Source organism: Macrobrachium nipponense, chromosome 10 (genome assembly GCF_015104395.2).
Source record: "Macrobrachium nipponense isolate FS-2020 chromosome 10, ASM1510439v2, whole genome shotgun sequence".
Classification (NCBI taxonomy): Eukaryota; Metazoa; Arthropoda; class Malacostraca; order Decapoda; family Palaemonidae; genus Macrobrachium; species Macrobrachium nipponense.
The window spans coordinates 87,291,133-87,304,130 of NC_087204.1; the positions used below are offsets into that span (position 1 = coordinate 87,291,133).

Genomic DNA, 12,998 nt, shown 5'->3' on the forward strand with positions numbered 1-12,998 from the left:
AATACTTACAGAATAAGACCTATAGTAAGAGAAACTTAGAGAACAGCAGTGTGGTTTTATAAGTGGAAGGTCAACAGTGGGATCAAATTTTCACCTTAAGACAGATAATTTAGAAGAAGATGGAGTATGCAAAGCCAATATTCTGTGCTTTTATAGACTTGGAGAAAGCGTATGATTTCATATGGAGAGATGGAATGTGGAGAGTGGCAGAACACTATGGTATCCACTGCAAAGTGATAAGGATACTAAAGACTGGTACCAAGGAAGTGTGCAGCTGTGTACAGCTGGATGGACGCAAAGTGAATGGTTCCCAGTTGAAAGTGGGGCTAAGACAGGATGTGTTATGTCCCCACCTTGTTTAATGTATATATTGACCGATATAATGGAGAAGAGTGATGGAGATGAAAACAGAGGGCTATATTGGTGGAGAAGTTTTTTATGGATTTGGACTTTTGCTGATGATGTTGCGTTGGTTGCTGATACGTGGCTGGTGCTGGTAGGTATGTAATGAGGATGGAGACCGGAGACACAGAATTTTGGCTTGAACATCAGCACAAAGAAGAGCGAGTCGGGTTGTGGAGTAAGGATGAATGATTGGGTGCACATGGAGGGATATGAAACAATCAGAGGACAGAACTCAAGCAAGTTGAGAAAGTTGGTTTACTTGGAAGTGTGGTAACAGCGACGGGACGCAAATTGAAGATATACAAGAGAAAACTAGGAGCAGCAAGAGCTTTTGATGTTCTGAGAAAAAACGTTTTGGTCGAGGGCATTGAAATCAGCTTGAGAACTAAGATGAGAATATTCAATGCGTAGTACTATCCCAGTCCTGATTGTATGGCTCGTCCACCTGGGCACTGACAGAACAGAGGAGAAAAGGTTGGATGCTTTTGAGATGAAGCTGCTAGAAGATACTTGGCATTAAATGGATGATTATGTTTAGAATGAAGACATCAGGTGAGATTGAGGCAAAGGCCAGTCAGTACCAGGTGGAAGAGGGAAGGCTTGAAATGGTTTGGACATGTTGAGAGGATGGAAGAGATAGAGACCCCAGGAGAGCACTGGAGAGCAGTACAAATAGGAGAAAGACCGCTGGGTGACCAAGAACGAGTGGATAGACATATTGTCAGGGATCTTGAGGATGAAATCCAAAACTTAGAGGGAAGCGAGGGAAAATGGCTCGGGATAGAGACAGATGGGAGAGAAACTGTATCAGCTTATGCCACTGGCCAGTGGCGGAAGATAAATCTAAATCTAAATCTAATAGGCAACACGGTTTCGTACCCGAAAAGTACACAAACCCAACTTTAGTTTCCACCGTGAGAACATATTCAAAAATATGAAAAGCCGGAATGAAACAGATGTGGTTTTATCTAGACTTTGCAAAAGCTTTTGACAAAGTAGACCATAATATATTAGCACAGAAAATTTAGAAAACCCAATAATCGTAGATAAGTAGGAAGATGGTTAAAAGAATTTTTACACAACAGAAACAGATAGTTATTGCAAACGACGAGAAATCGATGGAAACCAAGGTAATATCCTGTGTGCCCACAAGGTAACGGTGCTAGCTGCAATATTGGTTTGTTATTATGATTGAAGACATAGACAGTAATGTTAAGGATTCGGTTAGTGAGTAGTTTCGCTGATGACACAATAATAAGTAGAGGAATTACTTGTGCGAAGATAGGAACGCTCTACAAAGAGACCTTAACAAAGTATAATAATTTTGGGCAGAGGAAAAATAGGATGGTATTTTAACTCTGATAAATTTGAATCAATAAATTATGGAGACAAGAGAATGGAAAGCTATATGCATATACGGGGACCTATTATAATGAGACAATCACAAATAAGGAAGCAGTTAAAGACCTTTGGTGTGATGATGATAGGAACATGTTATGCAATGATCAAATAGCAATTTCTTTTGGCAAAATGTAAAGCAAAACTGGGAATGTTTGTTACGGCACTTCAAAACAAGAAAGCTGAACACAATGATTATGCTTTTATAAAACATATTTTGTTTCGTATCCACTTGAATATTGCAATATGATATGGTACCCACACTATCAAAAGGATATTGCACAAATAGAGATTGTACAAAGGTCCCTTTACAGCTAGAATAGAAGAAGTTAAGGACCTAGACTACTGGGAAAGACTGACAATCCTTAAAATTATATAGTCTAAAGGAAAGAGAGAAAACGCTACATGATAATTCAGGCATGGAAACAGATAGAAGGAATAACAGAAAATATCATGGAACTAAATATCAAAAGAGCAAGCGAGGTAGATTAATAGTGCCCAAAACTATACCAGGAAAAATAAGGAAAGACCCACAGGACATTAAGCCACTACGCACCAGCATCGATAATGACGTCTATTCAAATGCGTTGCCAGCTCATCTGAGGAATATATCCGGAGTGAGCGTAGATGTTTTAAGAATAAGCTCGACAAATATCTAAACTGCATCCCAGACCATCCCAGATTGGAAGATGCAAATATACCGGAAGATGTAACTATCAACTCTCTGGTAGAACATTAGAGGCGCCTCACACTGAGGGACCTGGGGCAACCCGAACGAAACTGTAGGTCTGTAAGGTAAGGTAAGGTCTCTCTCTCTCTCTCTCTCTCTCTCTCTCTCTCTCTCTCTCTCACACACACACACACACACAAACATTATCAATATTATCTAATTTACTTGTAAAAGTTGAAATCTCTCTCTCTCTCGTCTCTCTCTCTCTCTCCCTCTCTCACACACACACACGCACACAAGACATTATTTAACCATTATCTAATTTTACTTGTAACAGTTAAAATACTCTCTCTCCCTCTCTCTCTCTCACACACCCCACACACACAAGACATTATCTAATATTACTAATTTACTTGTAAAAAGTTGAAATACTCTCTTTTCTCTCTCTCTCTCTCTCTCTCTCTCACACACACACACAAGACCATTATCTAATATTACCTAATTTACATGTAAAATTTGAAATACTCTCTCTCACTCTCTCTCTATCCCACACAAACAACACACACACACACAGAACAACACATTATCTATTGTTCATACTATTATACTATTGTTCATCTAATTTCCTTATTAAAGTTGAAATACTCTCTTTCTTGAATATGCATGTCAGTCCATTATTGTCTCGTTTTCCTTGTAGAAACTGGTAAGACGACCTCGCCCCCACCCCTTTCTCTCTCTCTCTCTCTCTCTCTCTCTCTCCTCTCTCTCTTCTTCTCTCTCTCTTTAGTAATAACCAGTTCAGAACGTGACACTCGTGGAAATATGTATTCTGGTACTATGGGAGCAGCCTCAGAAATCACCTGGACAATTTAAAAATCATCGTAAGGCGAACAATGTCCAGTCTGGTAACCCGAGTGAGAAACAGCAGCAACTCGCTCATACAAAGCATCCTAAGGATGAAGCAAGAAGAAGATCTAAATTGTGGGAAAGATGGAAAATTAGGCCTTTGTCCGTAAACGACTTAATCTCTGTATTGGCAAGATGTCATCTGCAGATTTTGTCATTATCATATTTATTGCTGTAATATTTTATTTTTTCATTATTACTGTGATTACTATAAAGTTAAAGTTTTTCCTACATTCAATTTTCGTATTTAGACCTATGGACCTAACTACTGTAAACCACCTAAGGTCTCCAGTTGGAAATTCAAGTTATATATTCCTGCACTTACTGTTATAACTCTCAATTCATTTTTTTCTCACTAATATTATTACTGTTATTACCAGTATTTATGATTACTATCTTTTATGCTACCTCAACTATTTTGTGGATAAGTGCCGATTACTCATTTTTTTTTTATCATGCTGTCTCATATCTAGATTGTGTATGTTACTGTCTGTATTTTTTATATTCCATGTATATGGCCCTGAGCTGAAATAAAGGATATTATTATTATTATTATTTTTTTTTTTTTTTTTTTTTGCTCTATCACAGTCCTCCAATTCGACTGGGTGGTATTTATATGTGGGGTTCCGGGTTGCATCCTGCCTCCTTAGGAGTCCATCACTTTTCTTACTATATGGGCGGTTTCTAGGATCACACTCTTCTGCATGAGTCCTGAGCTACTTCAGCCTCTAGTTTTTTCTAGATTTCCTTTTCAGGGATCTTGGGATTGTGGCATAGTGTCTCCTATGATTATGGGTACGATTTCCACTGGCATATCCTATACCCTTCTTATTTCTATTTTCAGATCTTGATACTATCCATTTTTTCTCTCTCTTTCTCTTCAACTCTGGTGTCCCATGGTATTGCGACATCAATGAGTGATACTTTTCTTCTTGATTTTGTCAATCAGGTTATTATTATTATTATTATTATTATTATTATTATTATTATTATTATTATTATTATTATTATGCGTCTTAGTCAATGAAAATTCAGAACGTTCTCGGCAATGACTCGAAAAGTCTAAATCACTAGGAGTAACACTTATCATGTTTCCGCTAATTATCTTAATATGAAAATTGGAAATTAAAATTATTATTTGAAATGGATTCAATCAAATTCTACTTTAATTAAACACTTAAAAAATCACATTTTATATTTATTCATTTATATGTTAAATTGATATTAGCTCTAGGATATGTACACATCGCCCGTCGCTCTCACTACTTAAAGTGAGATAAGTCGTAACATAGTAGTTGTATTGGAAAATGCATCTAGTAATGTGAGTTGTAGCTAATTATTTTAAGCACGTCCATTACGCTGGAGGGATTGCCCCCCCGGGGGCACTACTTAAATTAAGTATTATTATTTTATATTGGTTTGGGGTTAAATTTTATAAAAAATTAATAAGTTTTGTTTCTTAGTATGATAGAGAATTTTGTTTAGAAATTATAGTTAATAAGTACAGTGATGGAATTATTTAATATTTTATTAAAGTAGTGTTGGATTTTCGTACCTTTTGTATCAGGGGTCTACTATATAGTTGCGTTATTTGTAAATTCCCGAAACAGAGAGAGCTAAATTTTATTGCTTTTCTACGTTTATAAGTAGTTTTGAAAAAAAGTTTTTTAGTGGTGATATGTTAGTCGGTCTCTGTATATCTGGTTCTTTACGAAATGAGTTTAATTTTGTACCAAGTTTAACTGTAATTTGGTAATAAAGGTAGGAGGAATGAGCTTCTTATCTGTTGTTTTTGTTAAGTACTTTTATTGTAAGTCATTAGAAGTGGGCTTAAAGTCAGCCATCTTGGTATAACGTTAAAGTAATAATGATTTGTATTTATATTTTTAAAGTATCTTGCTGTTTTTAGTAAAGAATTTCGTTTATTGTTTAAGCGAAAGATAGAATGTTTATATAAGTAAAAATTAGAGTTTTTTTTTTTAATCTTAAATAAACAAATGAAGTTTTTAAGTATTAGAAGGCGTTTAGAAGGAACTCGGCAAATATTATCTCCGCCTGTTTATCAAACATGTCTGTGTATAAGTTATAAAGTCTAGCCTGCCCACTGATTGATTTAAAGGGCCGCGGTAATTTGACCGTGCGAAGGTAGCATAGTCAGTAGTCTTTTAATTGAAGGCTTGAATGAAAGGTTGGACGAGGGATGAGCTGTCTCCTTTACGTAATTTGAATTTAACTTTTGAGTGAAAAGGCTCAAATTATTTAGTGGGACGATAAGACCCTATAAAACTTTATATAAGTTTAATTTGGCTTACAATTTGAGTGAAAAGTAGCTTTATTAGGTTTATATTTCGTTGGGGAGATGTAGATATAATGTGTAACTGTCTGTTTAATTTAATAATTATAATTAGTGTGTTGATCCTTCTTTGTGGATTAAAAGTATAAGTTACTTTAGGGATAACAGCGTGATTTTCTTTGAGAGTTCTTATCGACAAGAGTAGTTGCGACCTCGATGTTGAATTAAAATTTCAGTTAGGTGTAGCCGTCTAGCTGGTAGGTCTGTTCGACCTTTAAAATTTTACATGATTTGAGTTCAAACCGGTGTGAGCCAGGTTGGTTTCTATCTTTTATTAATTTGAAAATGGCTTTAGTACGAAAGGATTGAGCTTTTGAGATAGTCTTGTTTTAAGATAAACTTTAATGGATTACCTTGGCAGATAAATGTGTCGGATTTAGGATCCGTTAATATAGTGATTACTATAGGTAATAGGGGGAATTTAAGTGTTCTTTCTATGATGATTTTGATTAAGTTAGTGACTTATCTTATTTTGATTATTTTAGTTTTGGTTTCTGTTGCTTTTTTTACCTTGTTGGAACGTAAAGTTTTAGGTTATATCCAAATTCGTAAGGGTCCTAATAAGGTTGGATATGCCGGTTTACTTCAACCTTTTGCTGACGCTGTGAAGTTATTTACTAAAGAGCAGACTTTTCCTACTATAAGTAATTTTATTCCTTATTATTTATCTCCGGTTTTCAGTTTATTTATTGCTCTCGTTTGTTGGTGTCTTATGCCTTATGAGCTTGGTTTGTTTTCTTTGAGTTTGGGGTTTTATTTTTTCTTTGCTGTACAAGGGCAAGAGTTTATTCTACCATGGGTGCAGGTTGAGCTTCCAATTCTAAGTATTCTCTTTTAGGGTGTCTTCGTGCTGTAGCTCAAACTATTTCTTATGAGGTAAGGTTGGCTTTAATTTTACTTAGAATATTGTTTTTAGTAGGTGGGTTTGATTTGGGATTATTTGAAAGTTATCAGCGTTATTGTTGATTTTTTATTTTGGGTTTTCCTTTGGCTTTACTGTGGTTTGCTTCCTGTTTAGCGGAAAGAAATCGAACTCCGTTTGATTTCGCAGAAGGAGAGTCTGAGTTGGTGTCTGGTTTTAATACTGAATATAGGGGTGGGGGATTTGCTCTTATTTTTATGGCGGAGTACGCTAGGATTTTATTTTTAAGTGCATTATTTTCAATCATTTTTTTGGGGAGGAGTCTTGTTTTCGTTGATTTTTTTTTTATGTAAAAGTTATGTTCGTGGGATTTTGTTTTGTGTGAGTACGGGGTACTTTACACGATCCGTTATGATAAGGTTAATGTATTTGGCCTGGAAAAGATTTCTTCCTGCGGCTTTAAATTATTGTATTTTTTTTATAAGGTTAAAGGTTTTTTTAGAGATTTTATTAATTTAGTTTGTAAGAAAATTAGGATAGACTATTAAGTGATTCGAACACTTTTTAGGTGCTTTCAAAACACCTGTCTTCCTAAAGATGAATAGTCAGTCTATTAGTTTATCTCATGTAATTATTGCTAGGGGGTTAATGATGAAGAAGAGAAACAAATAAAGAACTGTGAGAATTTGTTCCGGGTAAAATATATGGGTCTTCTACGGGTCGGGCACCAATTCATGTCAGTAAGATAACGATTCTAATTATAGATCAAAATAAGATTTGACTAATGGGGTAGAAGGCGAGTCTTCGAAATTTATTTTTGTGGGTAAAAGGAAGAATAAATAAAATAGCTACTGATATGACTAGTGCAATAACTCCGCCTAGTTTATTAGGGATGGACCGTAGAATTGCATATGCGAATAAGAAATATCATTCGGGTTGAATGTGTGCGGGGGTGACTAGGGGATTAGCTGGAATAAAATTGTCTGGGTCTCCTAGTAGATAGGGGTCTAGTAGAGTTGAGATCATTAGGGCTGCTAGTGTTACTACAAATCCTACAATACTCTTTAAATGAAAAGTATGGGTGGGAATGGAACTTTTTCTAGCTGACTGGAAATTCCTAGGGGGTTGTTAGACCTGTTTGGTGGAGAAATAAAATGTGCACTATAGATGCTGCTGCAATAATAAATGGGAATAAGAAATGGAATGTGAAAAATCGTTTGTAAGAGTTGCGTTTCTTACTGCAAATCCTCCTCAATTCATTGTACTAGATCTGTTCCTACAAATGGAATAGCTGATATTAAGTTAGTAATAACGGTTGCTCCTCAGAACGATATTTGCCCTCAGGGTAGACGTATCCTAGGAAGGCTGTTGCTATGGTTAAAAATAGAATGATTACTCCTACTGATCAGGTGTGTATATATAAGAATGAACCATAATAAATTCCTCGTCCAATGTGCCTGTAAAGACAAATGAAGAAAAATGAGGCCCCGTTAGCGTGTACTGTTCGTAGAAGTCAGCCATAGTTTACGTCTCGGCAAATGTGGGCGACCCTAGAAAAGGCTAGGTCTACATTTGCTGTATAGTGTATAGCTAGAAATAATCCCGTTGCAATTTGTACTATTAAGCATATTCCTAGGAAGATCCGAAGTTTCATAAAATTGAAAATGTTAGCGGGGGTGGGTAGATCTACTAGCCCCGTTGGCATTTTAAATAATGGGTGTGATTTTCGTATTAGAGGTGCTGTCATTAGGATGTTCGTAGGGTCCTGAGAAAGTTGATGTAAGTTTGACTACTACAATAAGGGTTAGGAGTAAATATTAAAATTACTATTCTTGTTAACGCTGCTGTTGTAGGATTATATATTACTTAAGAGTATTTGAGTTGATTGAGTTTCTTGAATTATTCTTATAAAGGATAATTCCGTTAAGTCTTTAGTTGGGGTAATTATTTGATCTAATAGAGGAAGAATTGGTAGTAAGGTTAGTGGGACAAGAAATGTTGCTGTTATTCTAGTTGATAGTTTAAATGTTTCGTTAGATGCAAGAGAGGATACATAGATGAATAAAACTAATGTGGCTCCTAGGAAGATTAAAAATAAAATATAAGAGAATCATATAAATTTAGATAATAGGCCTGCTGTTACGCAGATTATTATAGTTTGAAAAATAAGAGTTAGTCCTATGGCTAAGGGGTGTGATATTTGTATAAAGCAAATTGAAGTTGAAATTAAAATTAAAGAGGATAATAAAAGTGTGTTGATACAGAAAGTAGTTTATATAAAATATTAGTTTTGGGGACTAATGATGGGAAAGTTTCTCCTTTCTGAGCTTCAGGAATAATAATTCATTTACGGTTTACAAGACCATTGTTTTTATTTAAACTACTGAAACTAATGACAATTTTCAATTTTTGGCTTTTTGTTCCTTTGTTTTGCTTGTGTTGTGGTTTATTGGCTTTTGTTGGTAAGCGTAAGCATTTATTAAATGTCTTGTTAAGTTTAGAGTTTATTATAGTAAATATTTTTTGGTTTATAGCTCAGGCTTCGGTCATCTAGGTAGTGACTTATATTCGTATTATTTTTTTTTTAACTCTTGCTGCTTGTGAGGGGCTCTTGCTTTGGCTTTGTTAGTTTCTATTGTTCGTAGACACGGAAGGGATAATTTTGGGAGTTTTAATGTTTTGAGATGTTAAAATTTATTTTAATAGTTTTATTGATAACTTTGATTGCAGATAGTTGATTGGCTATTCAATTGTCTTTATTTTTGGCTAGTTTTATTTTTGGAGTTTATTCTTTAAATGGGTTTACTTTTTCTTGTTTAGGTTTAAGATTAGGTTTAGATTATATTGGTTATATTTTAATTTTATTAAGTTTTTGGATTATAGCTTTAGTAGTTGGAAGAAGACAAAAAGTTGAAAATTTAAAAGATTTTAATGGAATCTTTTTATTAGTTAATATTTTTCTTTTATTAAGGTTAGTTTTGACTTTTTCTTGTCTTGATTATTTAATATTTTATGTTTGTTTTGAAAGTTCTTTAATTCCTACTATAATTTTAATTTTAGGTTGGGGTTATCAGCCCGAGCGACTTCAGGCCGGAGTTTATATGTTATTTTATACTTTATTTGGGTCTTTACCTTTGTTGATTTCTATTTTAAGTTTATATAGAACAGGGGGTTCTGTGACATTTAATTTATCTTCGCTTCCTGAGTGTGGTATGAGGTTGATGGCAGTGTGGTATATCTGTAGGTTATAGCTTTTATTGTTAAACTGCCTGTTTATTTGGTTCATTTGTGGCTTCCTAAGGCGCATGTAGAGGCTCCTGTGGCTGGTTCTATGATTTTAGCTGGTGTTTTATTAAAATTAGGGGGGTATGGTTTGGTTCGAGTGTGTCCTCTTTTTATTCAATCGGCTGTGACTTTTAGGTGATTTTGAGTTTCAGTAGGCTTATTGGGTGGTATTTTTGTGAGTTTTATTTGTTTACGTCAAACAGATATAAAGGCTTTAATTGCTTATTCTTCCGTGGCTCATATGGGATTAGTTCTGTGTGGTCTTAGGGTTTTTAGTTGATGGGGATTATCTGGTGCTGTTTCTGTTATAGTTGGCCACGGTCTTTGTTCTTCTGGTTTGTTTTGTTTAGCAAATATGGTGTATGAGCGGTTGGGGAGTCGAAGATTATTAATTAGTAAGGGTTTACTTAGTTTTATACCTACTATGGCTTTATGATGGATTTGTTTTAAGAGCGGGGAATATGGCTGCTCCTCCTACTGTTAATTTATTAGGTGAAATTAGTTTAATTTTAAGGGTAGTGTCTTGGGCTTTACTGGCAATAATTCCTGTTGCTTTGCTTTCGTTTCTGAGGGCTGCCTATAGTCTTTACATGTTTTCTTTAAGTCAACATGGGAAGTATTTTAGAGCTTTGTTTTCTTGTTGTTCTGGAAAAGTTCGGGAGTATTTAATTTTAATTCTTCATTGGTTGCCTTTAAACGTTTTAGTGTTGAAGGGTTCTGTTTTAGTTTGTTAGGGGCTCAAATAGTTTAAATAAAATGTTGGTTTGTGGGACCAAAGATATAGTTTTCTATTTTGAGCAGTGTTATGAAATAATAAAATGAATTTAAGTAGTATGGTTTTCTTGTTACTTGTGTCTATTTGTAGTTTAATTACTTCTTTAAATTTACTTTCTTCTGGTTGTTGTTATTTTATAGATTGAGAGTTGATTAGAATTAATAGAGCTAGAATTGAAATAGCTTTGATTATTGACTGAATATCAATGATGTTTATGTCTTTTGTTTGTTTTATTTCTTCTATGGTTTTATTTTATAGGGGGGGTTATATGTCCGGAGACTATAATATTGGTCGTTTTATATATTTAGTTTTGGGGTTTGTACTCTCGATATTATTATTGATTATTAGTCCTAATATAATCAGTATTTTATTGGGTTGGGATGGGTTAGGCTTGGTTTCTTATGCTTTAGTTATTTATTATCAAAATGAAAAATCTGCTGGGGCGGGAATACTGACAGCTTTGTCTAATCGTGTTGGAGATGTTGCTATTTTATTAAGAATTTCTTTAATATTGAGTTTAGGGGGTTGAAATTTTTATTTTTATGTTGGGGAGGAGTCTTTAAATAGGAGTTATGTTGTTTTTTTAGTAGTATTAGCTGCTATAACTAAGAGGGCTCAGATTCCTTTCTCTGCTTGACTACCTGCGGCCATGGCTGCTCCTACTCCTGTTTCTGCTTTAGTTCATTCTTCAACTTTAGTGACCGCTGGGGTTTATCTTTTGATTCGATTTCATTCTAGGCTTATAACTTCTTTTGCTAGAACTTTACTTTTATTATTAGGTTGTTTGACCATGTTTATGGCTGGGCTGGGAGCTAATTTTGAAACGGACTTAAAAAAAATTATTGCTCTTTCTACACTAAGTCAGCTGGGTGTTATAATTACTATTTTAAGGTTAGGGTGGGCTACTTTAGCCTTTTTCCATCTTTTAACTCACGCTTTATTTAAAGCTCTTTTATTTATATGTGCTGGTTCAATTATTCATAGTGTGGGGGACTATCAAGATATTCGTATGATAGGGGGTTTAGTAAATTTTATACCTATCAGGGTTGTTTGTATTAATTTAGCTAATTTAGCTCTTTGTGGGTTTCCTTTCTTGGCTGGGTTTTATTCGAAGGATTTAATTCTAGAAGTGGCTTTTTTAAATCCTCTTAATGAGATTTGTTTCTGGTTGTTAGCTTTGGCTACTGGTCTTACCGTTTGTTACAGGTTCCGTCTTGTATATTACAGGCTTAGGGGTGACTATAACTTAAGGTCTGTTTCATCTGTTAGAGATTCTGAGACTTTGATAACTTGGCCTATGTTGGGTTTAAGAATTGGTGCTGTAGTAGGTGGTTCTGCTGTTTCTTGGCTTGTGTTTCCTTCTCCTACTATAATTTGTCTTACTTTGTCGATGAAACTACTTGCTTTGGCTGTGAGTTTAGTTGGGGGTTTTATTGGATATGTATTAAATTTAATAGTAGAAAATTATAAGCTTAATTCCCTGCAGTTTTATCCTGTTGTTGTTTTTTCTGGTTCTATGTGATTTATGCCTCTATTATCTACTATCGGAATTAGACGGGGTGTTTTAGCTGGTGGTTTTGTATACACCCAATTAGGAGATGGAGGTTGATCCGAATATTATGGTGGGCAGGGTATTTACAGCACTCTTATGAAATCTTCTGGCTACCTTCAGGCAATTCAAGAAAATAGAATTAAAACTTATTTAATTATTTTATTAATTTGATTGGTAGGTCTTTTACTGATCATTTAAACTTAAGAAGCTTAAAGTTTTGAGCGTTACATTGAAGCTGTAGAGGTGGCAAGTTTGTCCTTAGGTGTTTTAAAAAGGATTTGTACCTTTAGCTTTACAATGAAAATGTAATGTGTTTATTACACTATAAAAACAGGAATAAAGACGGAATTATAATACTGTTCAAGAACACTATATTTTAGGGATAACATGAGAAAAGGAGATTAATTATTTTAAACTAGCTGATTGGGATGGCACAATACACTTCTGGATCACATTTAAACAAAGGGGAAAGATTGGTCGGTAAATGTATGCTTCTTAGGAGATTGTGAATTAGATATTCCATAAATTTATATAAAAAAAGATCATTATTTTGCCAAATAAAAAATTCCCAAGTGTTGCTGTAAACGTAATTCATCGACAGACTCCAAAGGACTCAGTATGTAGGTCGTAGCTTTGGAATCTATAAAACATCTACGGGGTTTTAAACACGAACCATAACCTTAAGATATCAGCATGAGCATGTTTATAAGTTCTAAGTATACATGACATCATAAACATTGTAAGACCGTGCACTACTAACCCTTCTGCTGCAGGTAATCTTTTGTCTCTTGA

The 12,998-nt window shown here is 34.6% G+C and overlaps 2 protein-coding genes across 2 annotated transcripts; both read left to right on the forward strand.

The window, feature by feature from the left end:
* The first annotated feature begins 5,368 nt into the window (after positions 1-5,368).
* On the forward strand, positions 5,369-6,971 carry LOC135223734 (NADH-ubiquinone oxidoreductase chain 1-like). The gene is given in 2 exon segments (XM_064262493.1): positions 5,369-6,478; positions 6,481-6,971. Coding segments are annotated over 2 exon segments (777 nt in total). The 5' UTR covers positions 5,369-6,168; the 3' UTR covers positions 6,948-6,971.
* A 3,698-nt stretch (positions 6,972-10,669) lies between these two features.
* Positions 10,670-12,405, forward strand: LOC135223733 (NADH-ubiquinone oxidoreductase chain 5-like). The gene is given in 1 exon segment (XM_064262492.1): positions 10,670-12,405. A coding segment is annotated over 1 exon segment (1,317 nt). The 5' UTR covers positions 10,670-10,859; the 3' UTR covers positions 12,177-12,405.
* The last annotated feature ends 593 nt before the right edge of the window (positions 12,406-12,998 follow it).